Source organism: Dromiciops gliroides, chromosome 5 (genome assembly GCF_019393635.1).
Source record: "Dromiciops gliroides isolate mDroGli1 chromosome 5, mDroGli1.pri, whole genome shotgun sequence".
NCBI lineage: Eukaryota > Metazoa > Chordata > Mammalia > Microbiotheria > Microbiotheriidae > Dromiciops > Dromiciops gliroides.
This window is the reverse complement of record NC_057865.1, coordinates 53,425,792-53,449,979: the sequence shown is the minus strand read 5'-3', so window position 1 is coordinate 53,449,979 and position 24,188 is coordinate 53,425,792. Positions and strand designations below refer to the sequence as shown.

Here is a 24,188-nt window from a genome sequence, read left to right as displayed (position 1 = left end):
TTTGCAGTTTGGGAACTGTAAAAATAAAATGAAATTCATGGTAGATTACTGACCAGCAGATTTCTCCACTATCAGATCCTTTTTTTTCATTCGAGTCTATGGAGTTTGGGATGGCCAGGAAGGAACAGACTTCCTCTACTTTAGGATGAATTGCTTGAGCCTGTCCTGCAATTCAAGTCAGCCAGGAAAACTGACGATGAAGACGGGACAGTCACTGGAGTTGTGACCCCACCCCTTTCACATGGCACATCTCAACATTAATTTTGCATTCTAATAGAGACTATAAAAAAACTGTGCTTTAAAAAGCAATTCAGACTTGGGTGGAAAATGGGCAAATGATTGTCAGAAAAAAATAATTTTAATTCTCTTCTGCTAGTCTGCAGGAATAATAGTCATTTGGTGTGGTGTATAACACCAAGGCGGCTAGGTGGCTTGTTAGATAGAGTGCTACGTCTAGAGTCGGGATGAGAAATTCAAATCTGGCATCAGACACTTACTAGCTATGTGACCTTGGGCAAGTCACTTAAACCCATTTGCCTCAGTTTCTTCAGCTGTTAAATGAGCTGGAGAGGGAAATGTCAAACCACTTCAGTATCTCTGTCAAGAAAACCCCCAATGGAGTCACAAAGACTCTAGAACACAATTGAAAAACAACTGAGTAACTACTAACACTTCACCATGTAGAGGAATAGGACAACAAAGTGTGGGCTGGGTTGAGGTTTTCCTTTACCCTTGGAAACTTCCTATCTTGGCAGTTAATTTGAGTTCATAAGATCCAAGAATTAGAGTCAATGAAAATCAACAAGTATTTAGGAAGAACCTAACATGTCAGGCACTGCCTTAAGCACTGGGAATACAAAAGCACAAATGAGCTACAGTGCTGTCCTTTAACTGTCCTCTAGTCTAAAGTCTTTATTTGATAGATGAGGAAATGAAGACCAGAAGTTCAGTTTTTTACTTTCAATACCAATGAGGTATGCAAGAAATGTGGTATAATGGAAGAACCCTGTATTTAGTCCCAGAGGATCTGGGTTCAAATCCTGACTCTGCCACTTACTTCTTTTGTGATCTTGGTGGGCAACTCATTTCCTTGCTCTAGACTTAATTTTCTCATTTACAAAAGGAGGTTTGTGGACCAGATGATCTTTGAGATTGCTCCTACCTCTAAATCTATGATCTTATCATTTTAAAATAGAATTCCAGCAAATATGCTTCTTTCTTTTTTCCTTTTTTTGGGGGATGGGGTGGGGTGGGGCAATGAGGGTTAAGTGACTTGCCCAGGGTCACACAGCCTAGTAAGTGTCAAGTGTCTGAGGCCAGATTTGAACTCAGGTCCTCCCGAATCCAGGGCTGGTGCTTTATCCACTGAGCTACCTAGTTACCCCCCAAATATGCTTCCAGGAAGAAAGGTACATGTTATGCCTGGTAGCCCAGAGTAGCTCAAGTTGAGTTAGCAGATTCAGAGTGAGAACAATCCAAAATGTAATGATTTAATTACTGTACTGTAATTTATTCTGACCAGAATTCCCGATGTGTGTATCTTGTTATTGTTGTTGTTTTCACCCCAGAAATTATCAATAGCTCCCTCCATGTATCTGTTGAACTGAGTATTTCAGTAGACTGCATGACTTTTTCTTGGATTGGATTATAAGAAACATGGTGCTTCCTTGCTTTCTTTTAACCTGTGAAGTTATTTGACCCCAGGCCAGGTGATTACAGCCAGTATTGCTGACATCATCGCCAATTACTCATTCAAGGATATTCTAAGAAAACTAACTCAAGAAAAACAAACTGGAGTCGCTCCAGCGTCCTATGATGACAGCTACCTTGGTAAGATTCATGGCCTCCTGCAGGTATTTGCAATTGCTCTTGGCTAGAAATGCAAGTCTCCCCCATGACCAATGTGAAAAATCCCTTGACTTTGTGATCATGTAAGGAAGAGGGGAGGGGCCCTTTTTCATATTAAGTCTCTCAACTTCCCTTTTCCAAAGAGTTTTCCTAAATCACTCGGGTCAACCACAGTAAGCAACATTCATATAATGGAAAGTCATCAGCACAGTAAATGGAAATACCACTAAGAAGCCTTGGTCCCAGTATGGCCCTGACGAGTTCCCTTAATCTCTCTGAAACTGTTTTCTCATCTGTAAAATGAGGGGATTGGACTAGAGGGCCACTAAATTTACTTTCGTCATCTTTAATTTGAAAAAAATTGACACCATTGACTGTACGTGGCATTCCATTTTTTCTTCTGTGTCTTGGTATGTACATATTTTGCTTCATGCCTGGAATGCTCTTTCTCCTCAGCTCTTGGAATCTCTAGCTTCCTTCAAGGCTCAGCTCAAATGCTAAGTATGGGAAGTCTTTCCTGATTTTCCCTCCTCCCTTAGGGTGTTAGGACCTTCCCAAATCCTGCAATTAATTTGGATCTATTTAGTGTTTATTGATATGCATATATGTTGTTCATGGAAATGCCTTGAGGACGTAGTTTTATTTTTGTACTTGTATTTCTGGTACCTAGCAGAGGACTTAGTAAATATAACAGGTGCTTAATAAATACTTGTTAAATTGAATTCAATTGAATTAATTGAAGGTTTGTTGCCCAAGTGTTTTAAAATATGAGGCAGAATTAATGTTCTCAAGATTGCCATAGCAGTTTTGGAGAATCCTAACACTGGCTACATGATGCCATGTTGAGATCAGTAAAAAAAAGATCAGATTTTTCACATGTACACCATCCTGTGATTGGGCAGCTAGGTGGTGCAGTGGTTAGAGTGCTGACCCTGGGTAGGAAGAGTCATCTCCAGTTCAAATGTGGCTTCTGATGCTTATTAAGCTGTAGGACCCTGGGCAAGTCACTTAACCCTGTTTGCCTCAGTTTCCTCATCTGTAAAATGAGCTTGAGAAGTAAATGACCAATTACTCTAGTATCTTTGCCAAGAAAATCCCAAATGGGGCTATGAAGACATGACCGAAAATGACAGAAAACCATCTTGTGTTTCTTATATGGTTCCACATAAGAGTTGTCTTTAACTATAAATTTTTGTGACAGAGGACAGAAAAATGACAGGTCTTAATGTCACATGTGTATCTCGAGAAATCAAGAAGCCTGGTTGTGTCTTGTCTGCAGATACATTGCTGATTTTTTCACTTTGCTTTTTTTTTTTTTTTTTTTTTTTTAGTGAGGCAATTGGGGTTAAGTGACTTGCCCAGGGTCACACAGCTAGTAAGTGTTAAGTGTCTGAGGCCAGATTTGAACTCAGGTACTCCTGACTCCAGGGCCGGTGCTCTATCCACTGCGCCACCTAGCTGCCCCCACTTTGCTTTTTTAATGAAAGGAAAGTTGGGAAGAGTACTTTTCAGCTAAGTAGGAAACCTGAGCTTTTTCTGATTGCCTGAAATGGAAAAATCTAAGTAGCTATATATGGCATATCAGAGAGAGTAGTTGCTAGCACCTAGATATTAACAAGCAAGGTGAAACTACAATTAATAATGTAATTGCTACAAGTCCTGATTTCAGCTTGAATTAGGAAACATCTTTAGCATCTTGAACATCAGGAGTTTGTGATGTTGTTGTGCTCTTAATAGTGATCAGTAGCCCTCCTTTATTGCTTTCTATAGAGGGAACACATACAAGTCAACTTGACTAATGCTCAGACTTCCTCTTTTGTAAAGTTTCTAGAGTTCTCCAAATGAAGGAGGAGCCTGGAAGTAACTAACCCTGCAAAATTCTTTCTGCATAGTTTATTTGTCAGTCTTCCCAGCTGAGACTTGTTCATTTATTCATTTTGTATTTTTTGTTTGTTTGTTTTACAGGATATTCAGTTGCTGCTGGAGAATTTACTGGAGATTCTCAGCAAGGTAGGAAATGTTGCTTTGATCGCTGTAAGGGTGACAGTGAACTTTCTTCCCCACAATGTGGATAGGAAGTGCTATTTTCATCATGCATATTTTACAAATAAAAAAAAAACCCTGAAGTCCAAAGAAGCTGAATGACTTAGGATCATCATAACATAGGCCTAGAGGTAGAAAGGACCTTGGAAATCATTTAGTCCAACAGTTTACATATAACAAAACTGAGTCCCAGAGAGGAATGGTAGCAAAGTTTGTCCAGGTTCAGGTCACACAGATGGTAAATGCTAGAATTTAGAGTCAAATTCAGGTCTCCTAATCCCAAGACCAAAACTTTTCCCCCTATACTGATGAAAGACCTAGGAAGTGAGGGCATCTTTCTCAGGTTCTGCCTAGAGGATTTACCAAATGTTTAGTGACTTGGACAATGTGATGCATTTAGTAACAGATCTAGGAGAGAACAAGAATTCTCCATCCAGTCCAGGTCACTGATATTTATATCTCTGCTGGACAATAACTGCTGTTTATCTATCTGCTCCATTTCATATTCTTCGAAGAATAAAATTTAGAACATGTTGAATACAGTCATGTGTAGGAAGGCAGATAATCCTATTATCAGTCATATGTTGATACTGCATGTAATGCAGAAACATAAAATGCATCCTGCAATTAGCTAGAGTTTAGTTGCAGGAGAATTGTTTATTTTCTTAAAGATATCTGCTTAATTCAAGCCAGTTCTTATATTGGAATTTTTTGTTGTTTTGTTTTGTGGCTAAGAAGAGACGAAGTTGGTAATGGGGAAGATTGTGAAGAGGACCAAAGATCTAATACTATTGGGGGGAGGGGGTTCTCAGTCCTGCAGTCACTCAGGAATTTTGCAAAGGAAACTATAAAAAGCACCAGACAATCTGCGAGCACAACAGTTTTAGGATGTTGGTTTCAGCACTTGTGGGAAAGAAATCAAGAACAGCCTTGCTCTTGGGCTGTTGTTCAATTCTGACCCAGGAGAAGGCATTGGTGATCTGCAGCCATAGATTTTAGAAGGAGGGATTGGGAAAGAGCAGCTACCTTCCTATCTCACAAACACTGTTGAAATGAAGACTACTCAGACAACAGATCCAAGTCTTTAGTGATTTCCAGAAACTCTCGTAAGCTGCTTTTGAAATTCCAGTATCTGAGAACATCTTCATTAGTTAAAAAAAAATACAAACCTCCCAGGCAGGTCAAGGCTAAATAGGCCACCCGCCTTCTATTTACTCAATGAAACTGTCCCACAAGGGGGTGAAGAGAGAAGCCTGTCAAACAGAATGAGTAATTTCACATCCTCTAGTAATCCAGTCAGATGCATCGAAGCCAGGCTCAAGCAAATAATTTGGCCCCTGTGGATCCCCCTTCTCTTTCAGTGAAGCCAGACCCTGTCATTGCCTGAGCAGTGAATGGCATTGAAAGTTCCATCCAATCACTGGAATCCAATGCAGGCCTTCTGACCCTAAGACCAAAACTCTCTCCTATACTGATGAAAGGGCTGGGGAGTGAGGGTGTCTTCTTAGGTTCTGGAGAGAGGACAGGGTAGTTAGTTGGCACAGTGGATAGAGTGCCAGACTGGGAGTCAGAATGACTCATGTTCCTGAGTTCAAATCAGGCCTCAGATACTTACTAGCTATGTGACCCTAGGCAAGTCATTTAACCCTGTTTGCCTCAGTTTCCTCATCTGTAAAAGAAACTGAAGAAAGAAATGACAATCTTTGCCAGGAAATGGTATCTTCACCAAGAAAACCCCAAATGGGGTCATGCAGATACAGACATGACTGAAAAATAACTCAAAAGTGACTTGAACAAAGTGAGAAGAACCTTCATGTCCTGGCTTCCTAACAAGAATACTCCCAATTAGCTAGCAGTATTACTCCTCACATGAGTTACATTCCCAGCAACTAAAACTGTCCAAGCTCGTGTCTAATTTCCTCTAAAACAAAACAAAATAAAATTAAGGGATTTTAAATAGAGTTCTTAAAGAGTCTGAGATCTAGACTTAGAGGACCTAGGTCCATGCTCTGGTTCTGCCACTTATTAGCTATATGATCTTAAACAGATGACTTTTTGGGTCAGGGCCTCAGTTTCCTCTTCTGTAAAATAGGAGATAGGTTGAATAAACATAACATCCCAAGTTGGAGCAGACCACAGAGGCCACTGAGTCTAACCCAGACCTGACCAGGAATCTCTTCTATAGGAGTGTCCACCCTGCCTCTCCTTTGAGACTTCCAATGAAGCATCACCCACCACCTCTCATAGCACTATGGGGGATAGGTTTCCCAATTGTTAGGAAATTTGACTTTCCATCAAAAAATAATCTGTGTCTCTGTCCCTCCCATCCATGCCTTGTAGTCCTACCCTCTGGGACCCAGCAGAACCAGACTCATTCCTCCTTCATGACCCTTAACATATCTGAACCCAGCTTTTGCGTCTCCTCCCACTATATCTTATTTTTGCCAGTCTCTAAGGTTCCTTCCAGCTCCATTTTTCTCAGATTCAGGATGTTTAGCAAAACTAGTTAAAACTTCAACAACTTTTGAGTTAAACTCATGAGGGCTAGCATTCCATACTGGAAAGGGTGCTGGATTTAGAGTCGGAAGACTTGAATTTGCACCCCATCTCTTCTTCCTGCTACCTGAATACTCTTAAACAAGTTACTTCTCTTTTCTGGGCTTTAATTACCTCCTCTCTATAAAGAGGGAGTCAGACTAGGTGGCTTCTCAGGCCTCTACCATGTTCTAAATATTGAGAGTTATCATTTATTTTGATGCTGTGAAATTGAACTCTTTCAAAAGGGGTATGTGTGTATGTGTATGTGTATGTATATGTCTGTACACTTGTGGGAGGTAATAGCCTGTAAATGTCATATATTGAATCCATTTATAAAACTCTTGTCTGGTTGAGAAAGGCAATACGGGATAATGGATAACAAGCTGACTTCAAATTCAAGAGGACCTAGGTTCAAGTCCCATCGTTGACACATGCTGGCTTTGTGACCCTGAGCAAGCCATTTAACTTCTCCACCTTGAGCAACTCTTTAAAACTATAAATTGCAGGAAAGCTGCTGACTTGTGTTACTAAAGAGAGATTTTTCACTTGGGGGTTCCCTTTACAAATGAAATCACCAGTCTCTTTCCTTTCATTATATTTTCTTCCTTGTTGGCAGATTCCTTCTTAAGTTCTCACAGTTTCCTAATACTTCCCTCTGGTTGAAAGCCTTGGAGGTGACAGGTGAATTTAATTCCTCCTCATTAAATAAGGATGACTTTAGCCAAGGCCAAGTGTTGCTGAAGTAGACATCTCATATACCAATACATCCACACTCCTTAATTTTCCCAGAAAGCTCCTTTTCCCTAAGTAGATGGATTTACTACTGAAAATTCCAATACCTATCCCAAAATTAATGACTTTGTTCTTAATTCGAATCCAGCCCAAACCTGTCAAGATAAATTTCATAATGCCCAAATTCTGTAAAAGGTTAGGGTTGCAATTTGGATTTCAGAGGGGAAGGTGGGCAAAGAAACAAGGGAGAAGCCGTTTGTTGTTCTTAGAAATAGGTAAGTTTTTGAATGAGAAGACCCTTACCCACCATCTTTAAGTTATGAGTGGTATGCTTTATTACATTTATTCCTTGATTCCATTATTGTTTCTGAGAAATGGTTTCCCCCCAAAATGTGCCAGTTCTGAGGAGAAAATGTATTTTAAATGGGAGTTCTCTATCTTGCACACCCGAGTCTTATAGTCAGTTCTTATGGTACTTATGATGGGAGCATGCCATAGTCACCCTTTCTTTCACATTTGTCCAAGTAGCCTTCAGTCACTGGAAGTCAAGAAGATCAACCCCTCAAGAATTTAATGAGATAACCGAACTTCCTTTGAAGTAGAGAAGTGGCAGGAGTTACCCTTTCTTCTCTCCGGCCCATGCAGGGAAGGCAATAGAAGCTGGTATCAGGTTCAAAAGAGGTAGCCCAAAGAATACACCTAAAGCAACTGGTCAGAAAGAAGTTTATTTAGAGAGCCATAGCTCTGGGAAGCACTCTAAAGGAAAGGGCCCCAAATAGAGGAGCAAGCTGACTTTTTATACCCTAAGAAAAACAATTGGTTATTTTGAAAGCTGCTTTTCACTGTTCTGGGAGGTAGTATAAAACTGCTTGCTGTACTTGAATTAGTGTTGTATGGTCGGGCAAAGCAGCTTATTCTTCTTGTTTGGGACAATGCATTTTTTCCAGTTATCCTTTCAGAGAACACTGGGATATGTGGTAAACTGAACCAGAGAGACTGGATTGATCTACATTGGCATGGCATCTAGTTCTAAAATGGAGTCGCTCATATCAACAGAGTGAATGTATAGGACCTCTCTCTTTGTACACTGGGGAAGCAGACAGTGTAGCAATCTCCCATCTATTTTTTTATCAATTTGAAAGAAGCACAAATGGGACAAGGGATAAGGTATAAAAGCCTTCATACAAATCAGGCTTCAAGTTGAACTTCAACTTTGAAGTTCAAACTTCAATGTGCTGCTGAGTTTGTCCACAAACTCTCCTCTGCCTTGACCATCACCTACCTGGTAATATGAAAAAGCACATCTACTTTCTAATAATCTATTTTTCCTTCCAGAAATCCTAGCTGGTGTTCCACGAGGTGCTCAGAATTTTGGCTATGTAAGTACTATGACTGCATCTCTAGGTTCATTAATGAGGTATCTTTATCTCTAACTCATTCTCCATCTCTATCTCTGTGTGTGGTGTATGTGCATATATATACACACACATACACATAACATATATATGTATATAGACAGATACATATATATATATACATGCCATATGTTTTACACATTCACATATATACATATATATATATGTATGGGTGTACCCACATATATCTATATTTATGTATAAAATATTTTTTTGGTCTAGACTTATGCTTGCATTAGTATAGGAAGTTTCACCTGAAGAAATTCCCTCTACCAGTATAAATGAATGAAAATGATAACAGTAATAATGATATTTATTAGCACTCTAAGTTTTGCAAAAGACTTAATGTTGGTTATTTATTGGATCCTCACAAACACCCTGGGAAGTAAGTACTGTTATCTCCATTTTACAGATGCAGTACTTGAGGCAAACACAGATGAAGTGACTTGCCCAGAGTCAGACTGTGACAAGTATCTGAGGCTAAATTTGAACTCAAATCGTCCTGATCTCATGTCCATCACTCTATCTAATGGGCTACCTCACTGTGTTAGGGCAGGGAACATTTCTAATTTTCACTTTACATTTTGTCTGTTACCTAGTATAGTATCTGTACACAGTAGGTGCTTAATAAATGATGTTTGAATAAGTGAAGAAGGAATTAGAGATCAGAGGAACCTTTCACTGGATTCCTTCAATCCAAATACATGGGAGAAACCAGGACAAAAACAAAATAGTTTCTTACCTTTAAGGGGCTTACCTCCCACTAGAAAGGAGTACAGGGTAATTTGAGGAGGGAGAGGACTCCCTGTTTTCCACTGAAGGGAAGTGCAGAAAACTTTTGTTTGGAAAGGATCCTCCTCTTGGGATGAAAAGCCTTCACTGACCTTTAGAAGTAGTGGTCTCTGCATCTATTTTGCCCATTTCAATTCTCATTTTATGTCATCACATGAAAATAACACACAGAAATGAGAAAATGGCCAAAGAAAGAGAGAGCCTTGAAAGCTAGCTGTTGTTCTATTGCTCCTCAATGATGTAACATCTAATTTCTATGATTTTAGGTTTCAATTATCAATTCAACGGATATGACCTTTATTCAGAATTTCACTGGGGAACAGGTAATTTCCATTTTCAACATTTTAACACTTATTGTATGTGATGTTCACGTGCCAATCTTACTATTTTAACTTTACTATCAACTTTTCATTAGAAAAGAAAACCAATGTTAAATGAAGATTGGTACCAAAAATGTTTATGAATTTCATATAGTCTGCTACATTGTGGGTTTATATTTTAGTAGGTGTAACAATAGCCTACAAAAAATAATTATACCTTGATTATCCCTCTCATAAAAAGGATCTAAGACTCAAAAATCCAAAATGATGATTAGTCCAAAATATTTTCTTTCTGACTTTGAATTTTAAACTAGCATTTGCAGACAGATGTGTCAGATGTCAACTCTTTGTTCTCCATCCCATGCTGGATATTGACCACTTGACCTTTAACACAAAGGTCAGCAGCCTAAATTGAATTTCCTGACTGCTGTCTTTCCCTCCCTCATCTCTTCCCTGAGTTGAGGGAGAGAATTAAGCATTTTAGTTAGAAATGGCCCTTGTTCTACAGGCTGCATTGGAAAATAAGGACAGACCAAGGCAGACTAGTGATGATAATTTTTTTCCATATAAATATTTTATTATTTTCCGGTTACATTTAGAGATAGTTTTCAATATTTGTTTTGATAAGATTTCTAGTTTCAAATTTTTCTCCCTCCCTCCCCTTCCTCACCCTCCCCAAGACAGCAAGTAATCTGATATAGGTGTATATATATATATATATATATATATATATATATATATATATATATATATATATATATATATATATACAATCACATTAAACATATTTCTGCATTAGTCGTGTTATGAGAGAAGAATCAGAGCAAAAAGGCAAAACCTCAAAAAAGAAAAAAACAACAACAAAAACAAGACAAATAGTATGGTTCGATCTGCATCCAGATTCAACATCTCTTTTTTTTTCTGGATTTGGAGAGCCCTTTCCATCACGAGTCCTTTGGAACTATCTTGGACCACTGTATTGCTGAGAAGAATCAAGTCTATCACAGTTGATCAACACACAATGTTGTTGATACTGTGTACAGTGTTCTCCTGGTTCTGCTCATAGTGATGATAATTTAATAAAATAAGAAGGCAATAAGAGGAAATAATCATTAAAAAACATGATTGTTTTGTGGTTACCTTGCATTGGAGATGTATTTTTATTGTGATGAATAAGAGGTGATTATATAAAAATAGTTTGGGGACACAGAGTATATAACATCTTCTGTTTTTCATTTGCAGATGGCATCTTATTTTGGATATGCTATTTCAGTATCAGATGTCAACAACGATGGGTAAGTGACTGCATGCAATATTAACTTTTCCTTTCCTAACTTACAATGGTTATGCAAAAATGTTCAATTTTTCCTTTTACATTTCATTTATGACTCCTCAACAAGAAGTAAGAGTCCATCTTCATAAGCTCATAGAATTTAAGCTGGAAGTGGGTCACTCATTTAACAAGCATTTATTATACAACTACTATCCATCAGCCACTGTGCTAGTACTGGAATGAATTTTAGAAATCTTTTTTTTTCTCTGAGTCCCTTATTTTACATATGTAATAATCTGAGGTATAAGAAGCATTAGCCTCAGGAACCAACAACAAAGGGGACACACTTCCTACTAGGCAGTTACCATCTGCAGAGCTTACCTCATGGTCCTCTGCCAGCTGTGCCATGGCTCAGCTGCAATTCCCCAGGGTCTCACAGCTGAGGTGCTACTTATTTTCTCCCCAAACTCCCAGAATAGTGAAGACCAAATCATCCATCTCAACATGACTATACATGTCACTAGTCTGTCCTCAACATTGTTAACTCGTTCCCTTCCCACTTAATGGTTGATGCCCCAGATGGGAAAAAAAAAAAATATATATATATATATATATATATATATATATTCTTTCTCTAGAGGTATCCAGGGCCTAGGAATATAAAATGAGTTGCTCAAGACTTTACAGTTTATAAGTCTGAGTCAAAATTTGAACACAGAACATCTGTTGTTTATCCTACTTTAGGGCTCAGTGGTGTGCCTATTAAATATTTCTTCTCTATCCTCTTTAATTCTTCACCACCACCCACAAGTTTCTAAACTATCATTCCAAGGGGGGTTATTTTATTTTGACTTCAACTTTACCTTTATAAATTTGTTTATTCCTTCATTAAACCACCAATCAAAATTCATCTCCTACACTGAGTCTTGGAGGGCTTTCTTATCTGGCTCCCCACACTGACTCCCTCCAGTAATTCTTGTACACATCCATCAACAATGCACAAATTAGTAAATTATGCTTCTAATGGTCTGTTAATTTGGTAATGGGTGCTCTCTTGTTAGGGGTCAGTAGTTAAACCAAATAATGTGATCTTGGCAAAGAGCTAAATTGTGGGTTTTGTTTACTTTCTAAAGAGAGTAGTTGATTTTTAAAGATACACCTTTGTGATTTTGAGTCCCTAATAGGAACAATTAAAGTGACAGGCCATTCGAATGAACATTAGCTGTGTCATCTTTGTACAGCTGGGAATGATTGTGTTTTATATGTTTATGTTTGTGTGTTTTCAAGTGTCTTTATTAGCACCCATCTGCTCAGTATTTCTCTATAGAATGGAAGGTTCTCCTTCATGTCTCTCTGTCTCTGCATACAGTGAGTTATCGTTTCATGCTAATAGTGTAATAATAGCAGTGGTGAGGTATGATTTTAAAGTAACTCTCCTTTCTTGTAACTTCCCCAAGGTCTGTCTTTGTAGCTGGGAGATATGCAAGAGGGATGAGACTTGTCAATTAGGCAACAAACATTTAGTAAGTGCTTACTGTGTGCTAGGCACTAGTAAGTCTCTAAGAAGCTTAGAGAATCAAAGAAAAGCAAAACCAGTTAGTTCCTACCCTCGGGAAGCTTACATTCTAGGGTTTGGCCCAGAGGCCAACTAGGAACAATTCATTAGAGACAGAGATGTTACAAGGAAGCCAATTTTAGGCTAGTCAAAGGATAAATGAACTCTGGCAAAACGAGCTATACAAAAATATAATGGCCTCAGGAGTTTGGTCAGTCCATAAACATTTATTATGTCCTTACTATGTTCCAGGCACTGTGACAAGCCTTGAGTATACAAAGAAAAGCAAAATACAGTCCCTGCTGTCATGGAGCTCACAGTCTTATAGGAGAGACAACATGTAAACAGTTACATATGAAACAAAAAATTACAGGATAAATTGGAGATAATCAACAGAGGGAAGGCACAAACTTAAGGGGTGTGGAGGGAATCAGAAAAGTCTTCCTATAGAAGGTGGGATTTGGGCTGGGAATTGAAGCAAGCCAGGAGTTGGAGATGAGAAGGGAGAACATTCCAGGGGCAGAAGGATAAACAGTGAGAATTCTCTATTATTGGGTCAGTCTTCTGGTCCCTCTCCCCCCAACTCCAGCCTGGTATGTTACATATTGCCCCACCCCCAGGATTCTCTAGTACCCTTAGGGGGGTTGGAAGTATCTAGCATCTGCCATTGGCTCAATTATTACATCATCAATTGTGTTCTCCCAACTTTAGGGGGTCCAAGCATTCCAGTTCTATTTAACTACTTAACAATAAGATTAGCTTTTACAAAATTGTATTTTCTTTAAAGGATAACTAGAACAAACATCCAAAAAGTGTTACCACCTCAGTTTCGGGGAAGGAGAGGGAATTCAGTTCAGAGATTAATAAAGTTCCTAGACAACATTAGTCCCAACAAGTTCCAAGTCAAAAGCTCCTCTGGTTTTTGATCAGGCAAACTGACTTCTTAGGGCTTCCCCACTGGGCTGGTAGCAACACTAGGCTTGAAATCTAGGCTCCAAGGTCAACATGACTGGAGTCAACATGACTACACACACACAAACACACACACACACAAACATGCACAAACACACTTATAACTTAAAAGAATAAATAAAACAGACCAAAACACCAATTTCCCAGTGCTATAGGGCATAAAGAAAGAAAGAGAAGGATAACTCTTTCCCCCACCCAGCTTAGTGCATAGTGCCCATGCTTTGGGTAAATAGGACTTTTATCTCTTAATAGCACCAGAAAATGAGAGGAAAAGGAGGAGAAAGGGAGAGAGAAGAAGAGGAAGAAAGAGGAAGGGAAGAAGGAGGGAGGCAAGGAGAAGGGGAAAGAAAGAGAAAGTGGGAGAGAGAAATAGAGGATAGAGAAAGAAAGAGAGGGCAGGAGAGAGACAGAAGAAGAAGAAGGAAGAGAGAGAGAGAGCGAGAGCGAGAGAGAGAGAGAGAGAGAGAGAGAGAGAGAGAGAGAGAGAGAGAGAGAGAGAGAGAATGAGAATGAATATGAATGTCTAACTGTCCTTCAGTCAGGTAGATTTAAAGATGCAGGAAATGGAAAGAGACTTTTCCCTACCCATGTGGTAGGGAAATAGGTTGCTAGTATTCTTTTCATAAATGCAACCATCTTAGGTGATTTAGATATGTTGCAATTGGATCAGAGATATTGAATGGGAAGGGACCACAGTAGTCATCTGGCTCAGTGATGTCAAACTCCAAAAGAAACACATCTATAAGTTGCATATTGACTTAGAAAACCACAAATTAATATTATCTATGTTATATTGAATTTTGTTTATTTTGTTAAACATCTCCCAATTACATCAGTTTATCATCTACTTGCTGCAAAGGGCTCTGAATTTGACACCTCTGATTCTAGTCCAACCCCCCTATTTTACTTATGAGGAAACTGAGGCACAGAATCATTGAATGACTGATCCAAGGACACAAAGATAGTGTCTAAGCTGGGATTCAAACCTAGGTCATCTGATTCTAAAATCCAGAAATCTTTCCACAATACCAAGTTTCCTGTCACTAGAGGTAAGCCCCAGTGACCACATGTCAAGTATGTCCTAGAAGGAATTTCTACTCAGGTAGCAGATGGACTTGATGATCTTTGATGTCTCTTCCAGCTCTGGGAGTCTGGGAATCTGTGACTCTACATGACCAGAAATTTAAATTTTAAGACATGTATCAATCTTCTCACGCTGTGAGCACAAATGGACATGTCTACTTAAACTAAAAATTCCAACATGGGAAGAACACATTGACTAAAGGATGGGTTTCCCCAGTATGGGGTAGAGAGAAGCATCTGAAGAAAAAAATTAAGAGCAAAAAACCAGCATAGTGTCCTGATTTCTCTAATGAGAATGCATTTGCATGATGGTCTTCCATCCAGCAAATGGTACAGCAACCAGCACCGGGATGCCTTCCTGCTGGGGCTTGCACATAGCATTTTATAGGGCACAAATTGGCTCAATGTGTTCCTTTCCATGGGTCAGCCACTTTTTTATTCCTTTCAACTTCCCTCCTTATTTCACAATTTACCCTGCAGGAAGGACATTGTTATCCATAGACTCATTCTAGTCTGTAGCAAAGTTTTGTGACACCATTTATTCTATAGTGTTCAGGGTTTGAAGAAGAAGAAGAAACAAAAACCTTGTGGGAAAAATCTTGTTGGTACCCCCTGATCAAAACAACATGGTTGTAAGGAACTAACACAATCCTTTCTCCAGTGATAATCATGCCATTCTTTCTTGTCCTTAAAAACGGCTCCTCTGGCTCATCCAGTGTATGTACAATTTCCCTGCAATGTGTTGGTTATTAGGCAGTTCATTCTGAATGCTTTAAAGTGCCTGGAATAATGTCTCTGATAACTTAATATTGTCCCTTTAAAGATAATCTGGAGAACCTGGAGATGGTGTACTGTGGTATTTTAAAGTATTAAGATGCCATGTAAATTCTGTATCAATATACACACAGTTAAAATGCTCTCTGGGATCCAATACAATCCCAAAGGACTAATGATGAAGCATACTATCCACCGCCAAAGAGAGAACTGATATTGATTGGACGCATACTGAAGCATGCTATTTTTCAGTTTCTTTCATTTTTTTTCTTTTATCCAAGTTTTCTTATACAAAATGACTAATATGGTAATGTTTTACATAATTGCACATGTAGAACCTATATCTGATTGCTTACTGCCTCAGGGAAGGGGGAGGAGAGGGTTGGAAGGAGGAATGGAATTTGGAACTCAAAACTTTAAATAAAAATGTTTATTATTATTTTAAAAATAAAATAAAATGCTCTCTGGACATAGATAAGAACAGCTCATAAAGAAAATTTTCAAATTCCTCTACAATTGTGATATAAAGCCATACAATAATAATTGATAATAATCAGTCTCCGAGTCTGTGTTTTTAGGAGATATATGCTTGGCTTTACAATAGACTAAAAAACAAAGCTGTGAACTCTTAAAAAAAACATTTTTATTTAAAGTTTTGAGTTCTGAATTTTATCCTTCCCTCTTTTCCTCCCCCCTGATACTCCCCTCCCAGGGAGTAAACAATCAGATATAGGTTACACATATGCAATTAAGTAAAACATTTCCATATTAGTCATTTTGTACAAGAAGGCTCAAATAAAAGAAAAAGAATGAAAGTAAAAATAGTATGCTTCAGTCTGTAGTCAAACAATATCAGTTATTTCTCTAGAGGTGAATATGTCCTTTGGGATATCTATTAGTCCCTTAGGATTGTCTTGGATCATTGTATTGCTGAGAATAGATAAGTCATTCACAGTTTTTCACCGAACAATATTGCTGTTACTGTGTACAATGTTCTCCTGGTTCTGTTGTGACCTCTTTTTGTGCCCCAGTGATTGGGTTTTGAAGTTGAAGGTTAAGGCTGTCTGTGTTGTTGCTGTTATTGTTGTTGTTGTTGTTTGTCCTTCAGTCTTGAAGAGGACCATGGCAGATGTCACCATTTGCAATGAATTGGATTTAAGTGAGAGAGGGCTGTGCAAAGTCATCAGCCTTACTTTTCCTCCAGAGCCATCTGGGTCTGGTAGCAAGATACATTATCAGGATGACTGGAGATGGCCCTGGATGTTCAAGGCAATTGAGGTTAAATGACTTGCCCAGGGTCACATAGCTAGTAAGGTGAGATTTGAACTCAGGTCCTCCGGACTTCAGGGCTAGTGTTCTATCCACTGTGCCACCTAACTGCCCATAAGACTACCTGCAACAATATAAGGACTGGCCAAGGCTGTCATGAATCTTCCTGGAAGGGCTCCCAGTAACTGCAGTACTGGAACAAATGCCTTCCATATGTTCTAAAACCTTTCACCTCAAAAGGCAAAACCCTTCAGGACACAGTTTGAAGTACATGAAACATGAAAAAACATTAGCATGAGTGGGAGCTGGTGTTGCCTTGTGTTTTTTGACCTCTGCTCAACTTCTAGGGTGGGCAGAAGTTTGCTATGATATCAGGCAGCAAAAGATGTGCAGGCCCCCTTTCAAGAGAAGCATGCTTTCCTCATTCTGGGCTCCTGGTAAGATTCTAAGTGGAGATTCTCAGGTCATGTGGGGCAGCGTGCCACAGTAGCATTTCCCTAGCCCACGTGTTTCAATGACACTTCTTTTGGAAAGGTTATGTTAAAGCTCCTCAGGTTGCTCCAGCATTTTCCGTTCACTTTTGAGTTCAAACATGGTACTGTTGGTTGCTATTACATGCTATAGAGAGGTAGCATCATTGGATGAGCATGAGAGTGGGAGTGAAGAGATCTGGTGACTAGTCTCTGGCATGTCACTAAGTTTCTATGAGACCTTGGTTCTGCTCCACTTTCTTTATCTGTAAAAACAAGAGCTTGACCTACATCATTACTAGGTTTCCCAAGATCCTACATTTTAAGGGGTTGCCTTAATTGAACAGGTGAGGCAGACGGATCATTTCTAGAGTGATCTTTCCTCTCACCCTCCTCCAAAGTTCTTTCAAAGACAATTTTTCATTTAACATTCACCATTATTTTATTTAAACCAATCTGTAAAAAAGGGAACCGAGATGAATTGACCAAGGTTGCAAGTAGGACTACATGCCAGATTGCCTGATGCTTGCCTGGTCTTTTCGCCACACCAACCCGGTCCATTTTTGAGGCTTTACAGAGCATATGGCATTGTAACAAGCCCTTGCAAGTCTATAGTCAAGAATGGACACAATCTCAGCTTGGTAAGGCCTTATAGCCTACCAGTTATAGGCATTTATTTTGTTTTTGTTTTGTTTTGCTTTGGTTTTTTTGCGGGGCAATGAGGGTTAAGTGACTTGCCCAGGGTCACACAGCTAGTAAGTGTCAAGTGTCTGATGCCAGATCTAAACTCAGGTCCTCCTGAATCCCAGGCTGGTGCTTTATCCACTGTGCCACCTAGCTGCCCCTGTTATAGGCATTTATAATCTAATTTATAGAGTACAACCACAGATTTATATTGATTTTATTTATCTTAAATAACTGGGGAGCATAGAATTAAGAAATTTGCAATCTCTTTAAAGAAACCTGAATCCTCTAAACAAAAAGTCTTCTATAGGACTCTCTAGCAGAACAGATAGGTATCCTTTAGTCAAAAGCATGATGGAAACAACTTGTTCATTGAAGGTCAAGAGCCAATTGTTGTAATTGCAATGTGAGCATTTACACTTCAGGAATCAGCAAGGGCTACATAAAAATCAGGACTGGATTAAAAGTCCTTATTTCTAGACTTAAAGGGGTTTTTTTGAAGTGTTAATAATGAAGATTTAAACTTAAAGGTGTATCAGGCCTTTTTAGAGAGTCAGTTGTTAAACACATAGTTGTACACCTCTGCATTTAGGTGATAGTCACATATTTCCCTGTGCAAGCTGCTTCTACTCAGTTTGGTGTTAGATTCATGTTCCTATCAAAACAATGTGTATGGTATGATTACTTCTAGCTACCCCCACCCCTGACCCCAACAAGAAAAATTTAGACTACATCTTAATTGTAGATTCGTCAGTGGAACTTTAAGACTTTGTCTACAGCTATAACAAAGGAACTAATTGAAAAGAGAAAAATGTAATTAAACTGGCTACTTGCCATTATGGAATGGAAATTCCTTGAGAGCAGTATAAGTTGAGTTCCAGTAGAATATTAGGTCCTCAAGGGCAGGGTATGCTTTGGGTTTTTTTTCCATTATATTCCCAGGACCTAGTAGGGTCTTATACATATATACATAACAGACATATAGCAGTAAATGTTCCTTGAGTTTAATTGAGTTGAATTGGATGGAGTCCAATCAATTTATCAACAAGTATTTGTTAATAGTCTGCTCTGTTCCAGGTATTGTTCTAGGTGTTGTAGATAAAAAAACAACACCCCCCCCCAAAGAAACCCAAACCAACAAAATCCATTTTGTCTGATTGGATTTATCTTAATTCTAAATGGCCAAATAACTCTGCAAATGTATCCTTAGACTTAGTCTCTATAGGTATCAAGGTATCATAGAAGGTCAACCTTGTACACAGGTAACTTTTTTTAAGTAGCTTTCTAAAAGCAATAATTAGGCTACAAAAGTCCATCCTGTTTGTTTAGTATTCCAATGAGCAATGGCTATCTGGAGTGGTTGACTAACTAGAGTTAATTCTTATTTTCAGGGATAGTTAATGATCATCTTGAAAGAGAGGTAGAGATCACCAAGAGCCAGCATGAATTCATCCAAACAGGACATGCAAGGCTATTCTTGGTAGTTTGGGTTTTGTGTTATTTTTTTTTAGCTGTTAGAATATTAGGTGACGTTAGTGCTGTAAACATAGTTTACTTCCATTTTACCAAAGCATTTGATAAAGTTGTACATGCTTTCCTTATAGGACAATATGCAGAGAGATATGGTCTAAATTAAAATACATTTAGGTGAATTCACAGGTGTTGAATGGCTGGGCTTCAATAAGTATTCATTAATAAGTCAATGTCATTTTTGAAGGTGGTCTTCAGCAGAATGTTCTAAGAATCTTTGCTGCCTCTGTCCTATAAGGGCTTCTTATCAGTGTGCTTGTATCTAGCAGGTACTTAGTAAGTGTTCCTTGAATTGAGTTGAGTTGGTCTGGATGTACTTCAACCAATTTATCAACAAGTATTTACTAGGAGCCTACTTTGTTAGGCTAAGCTGTGTTTTAAATAGAGTCATAGATTGCATGCTTCTCAGATTTTTCAAATGACACAGTGCTGAAAGATATCATTCAAATGTTGGATGACAGAATCACTATCTACAGAGACCTTGATAATCTAGAATATTGGATTAAATTTAATTGGATGAAATGCAGTAAAGACAAATTTGAAATCCTATACTTGGGATCAAAGAGTCAACTTCACAGATATAAGATGTAGGAGGCATAGCACATCAAGTATCTGGAAAAAGTCCATATAGAAGTTACATTAAACTTGTTTTACTTGATCCCAGAGGGCTGATATAGGAGCATTGGGCCAATGATAGAGACAAATTTAGATCTGATGCAGTAAAAAACTCATCTATTTTTCCTTTCAAGTATTATATTCAGTGTTGCTGGGTGTGTGATTCTTAGTTTTAATCCTAACTCCTTTACCTTCTGGATTACAAGTTTCTCCTGCCAACCCTCCTTTGGCCAGAAAAATGTCTCACCTTGGTCTTTTGTTGGTCCTGCCACTCAAAAATTTTATTTGAGGAATTATTTTAAAGTTGTCTAGAGGGGATTGTTTGGAGAGTTCATCTGGGTGGTTACCGTTAATTTTCAATTTTGACTCTACCTCCATGATAGGCTTCTTTAAGGGTAATTTTCCATGGCCTTTCCCTTACTCATCCCAGATAATTTTTTTTTTGTTTTGGTTTTTGGTTATGGCAATGAGGGTTAAGTGATTTGGTTTTGGCAATGAGGGTTAAGTGATTTGCCCAGGGTCACACAGCTAGTAAGTGTCAAGTGTCTGAGGCTGGATTTGAACTCAGATCCTCCTGAATCCAGGGCCAGTGCTCTATCCACTGCGCCACCCAGCACCCCCCCAAATAAAATTAATAATAGCAAGTAGTATTTATACAGCACTTTTAAGTTCATAAAATGCTCTTTAAATATTTAAATCTTTGTACTTAATGTAGGCCTCATGAAGTTAATCAAAATTAGATTCAGAGTATGAGTTGAACATTTCTTCTTAAGCCAGGACTTTGTAGTGCTAAGGACTGTGGAAAAGATTAGCATTCCAGGTCACCAAAACCAAGAGATAAGTAGGTAAATAATAGCACTGTACATTAGAATATTTAAGTCTACTTTCTACTTGTCTATTGTGTATAACTCCACTACTTAGGTGCTTTGTACTCTGACCCTGAGGGGAACCCTACTTTCTAATACTTCCCAAGAACTTACATTCTAAGAACTCAGACAAAGGAAAGAAAATTGGTTAGTTATATTGAATAATACAGTCTAATGAATAAATTAAGGGACATTTCCTCAGAACCCCCAACTCCCCTCCTCCACTCTCACATTAAACTAACTCAATACAATCTCCTGATAGTCATTTGGGTGAATTCTAAACAATTTGGATTAAATTGTTTAGGGAATGTTGATTGTTGATTGATGAATGAACTTTCAAGAACTCCAGATATTTGGGGAACATAAACAGGCAAGGGAAGTTAACTTGAGAAGCTAGATGCACTCCCAAATAGAAGCCAGTCAACTCATCTGAAGCCATTGCTGTTTGGTTACTCATCTTTGGACAAGTTTTTCAACAACAAAAGATGTTGGTGCTTTTCATCTTCTGCCTAAAACAAACAAACCTGTGCCCAAAACTTCAATCCTACTGCCTTGGTATATTTGTACTGTATCAGGGTTTCACAAAATTACATTTTAACCCATTGACACTCCCCATCCTCCTGCTGTTTATGGTCTCTGCAGGACACAAAAGAACTGAGTGGAAGCCCAGCAGGTGGCCAACTTGACCATTCTAGGGCCACTTTATTGGAAAGGAAGTAACATTGGATACTTGTGTTTATGTGGAGGACTCAGCATAAATAAATCTGTTTGTTGACTTATTCTGAGGACTCCATCCTGGCTCAAGTTCTCATAGCCAGACTGAAAAAGTAGATTCAAATTAAAAGAAAAACACAGCAAATGCCTTTATCTGCATCCATCCACCAATATCTGTCTACTTACATCTACATATATGTATTATGCATGTATATATGTATATATCACACAGAGAGATCACTAAAATAGCCGACTGATTTCTGAAATGCAAGTTTCTAATAATTAAATTTAACTTCATCATTTAAAATGCAGTCGGAGATCCTACTTTAACCCTTATAAACAAGTGCTCTGTTGTTCATTGCTTCATGTTATTCATTCAACCAACATCCTTTGAATACCAACCATGAACCTAGTGTGCATTAGGGGCAATAGATAATAGATAAGAAGTGGAACACACAGCTCTTGTTGAAGAGAAAGTTAGAGTCCAATTTTGGGACCCAATTTATCCATGAAACACCTAATTCCATGTGAACAAGTTCATGAGATGCATGTGTGGTACAAAAACTGTGCCTCCGTGCTGGATAAAGATAATGATTACAATAAAGTAGATTTAGTCAAAGAAGGATTGGTGAAAAAGATATGGAACAGTAAATCAGATATTCCATTATTAGTATTCTAAGAACTGGAGCATATTTTTTCTGAGTTTTGGTTAGATGTATGGTGTGTTGTCTTATTTTTGTAGATCTAATATTATTAAATATATGGGTGTAGAACAATAATAATGAGAGGTGAAAGGACCATTAGACACCATCTAGTTAAATGAAGAGTGAAATGATTAGCCCAAGTTCATACAAGTAATAGATAGAAGAGTGTGTAAAGAACTCCATGTAGAATGTGGCAAAGCAGCCATATGGGCTTTATACCAATGTTGTTCATTTGCGATATATTGTTTAACACAAAGTCTTGTTCTTTTAACGTTTGTAATATTTCTAAGAGATGCAGGATTGCATCCTGAATAAATGTGGGGCTTTTTTAGTGTTCAGGAATGAGAGATGATTTCTACATCAGATAAATGGGAATGGAGGATCAACTCTATGGAACAAAAATGTTTTGAGGATGATCACCACAAAGGTTTCATAGAAAATTATACTAAACAATTCAAAAGTCATGGGCAAGAAGAGAAAGGATCCAGTACAATGGACCCAAGTATCCTCTAGTCCTGATTTTATGAAACATCACTATGCTAAACTTCAGGTAAGGGATACTCCCGTGCTATCCAAACTTCAGACATGGCTCACAAGTAAAGTACTTTTCGTATTTCCATCAGTAACCAAATCACATTTTACGTTTTGTTTTGTTTTGTTTTGGGTTTTTTGGGGGGTGGGGCAATGAGGGTTAAGTGACTTGCCCAGGGTCACACAGCTAGTAAGTGTCAAGTGTCGGAAGTCACATTTGAACTCAGGTCCTCCGAAATCCAGGGCCGGTGCTTTACCCACTGCGCCACCTAGCTGCCCCCAAATCACATTTTAAATGATATTTCTTCATAAGCTTCTTTATTCTTTAAAAGGTTATCCTGGAGTGTTGCATGGCAATACATATATACATGCATGTATTCACATATATATGTATATATATATATATATGCAGCTAATGAACTGAAATTTTTTTCTTAATAAATAAAATATTTTTAACAAAATCCTTTCAAACTTAAGGGGGTATTTAGATAAGAACATGACTTTTTGAATTAGAAAATTTCAAGGTCACAAAATAATTGGTTTTATAGTTTTATAATAGCCCATGTTTTTCTGGCAGTAAAATATTATGACTCAGGTGCAATAAAGTTGTGCAGAATATATTTTATTTATGAAACATTTTAGGAGAGTGATAAATTCAAATGATGCTTCTGACTTTTTAAAAGTATTTCAATCCTATAGGAATACTAATTCTCTTGATCTCTCTCATCCCCTCTCCCTTTTCCCTTCCCCCCTGTGTCTTCCTGTCTGCCTGTCTCTGTCTCTCTGTCTCTCTTGTCTCTGTCTGTCTCTGTCCATCTCTCTCTTTTTCTCTCCCTCTTCCTCCTCTTCCTTTTCCTCCTCTTCCTTCTCCTCCTCTTTCCTCCCTTTCCTTCTCCTTCCCTCCCTCCCTCTCTCCTTTCTGCCTATCTCTCTCAGCCTGGATGATGTATTGGTTGGAGCCCCTCTCTTCATGGAGCGTGAATTCGAGAGCAGCCCTAAAGAAGTGGGGCAGGTTTACCTTTACTTACAAGAAAGTCCTTTGCTCTTCAGAGATGCCCAGATCCTTTCAGGAACTGAAGTGTTTGGGAGATTTGGAAGTGCTATCACCCATTTGGGAGATCTGAACCAAGATGGATACAATGGTGAGTTTAGCTTAATTTCACAATATTTCAAAATTGAAACAATTTTCATGTCACTCTAATGTGTGGGAAAAGAATGTCATTTCATACTGGTCTTTTTGGTGTGCATGATACAGAATGATTAAAATATGTGCAGTTTCAAGGTGAATGTCTGGGCCTTTATGTGAGGAAACCCAAATTGATATGTTGTATATTGTGCTGAGGATAATTTTAAAATTCTGTGATCTGGCATTCAATCTAAAATAATTGATTAAGTGCTTACAATATGCAACTACTATACTGAACACTGAGCCTATAAAGGAGAAAAACAATCCTTGATCT

General features: G+C 38.3%; 1 protein-coding gene across 1 annotated transcript in view; it reads left to right on the top strand.

The window, feature by feature from the left end:
- Positions 1-24,188, top strand: part of ITGA8 (integrin subunit alpha 8) — a 229,161-nt gene that overhangs the window by 55,397 nt on the left and 149,576 nt on the right. Inside the window, 6 exon segments of the mRNA XM_043969199.1 lie at positions 1,705-1,830; positions 3,814-3,858; positions 8,497-8,540; positions 9,635-9,691; positions 10,931-10,983; positions 23,665-23,870. Of these exon segments, the coding sequence (XP_043825134.1) occupies positions 1,705-1,830; positions 3,814-3,858; positions 8,497-8,540; positions 9,635-9,691; positions 10,931-10,983; positions 23,665-23,870 (531 nt within the window).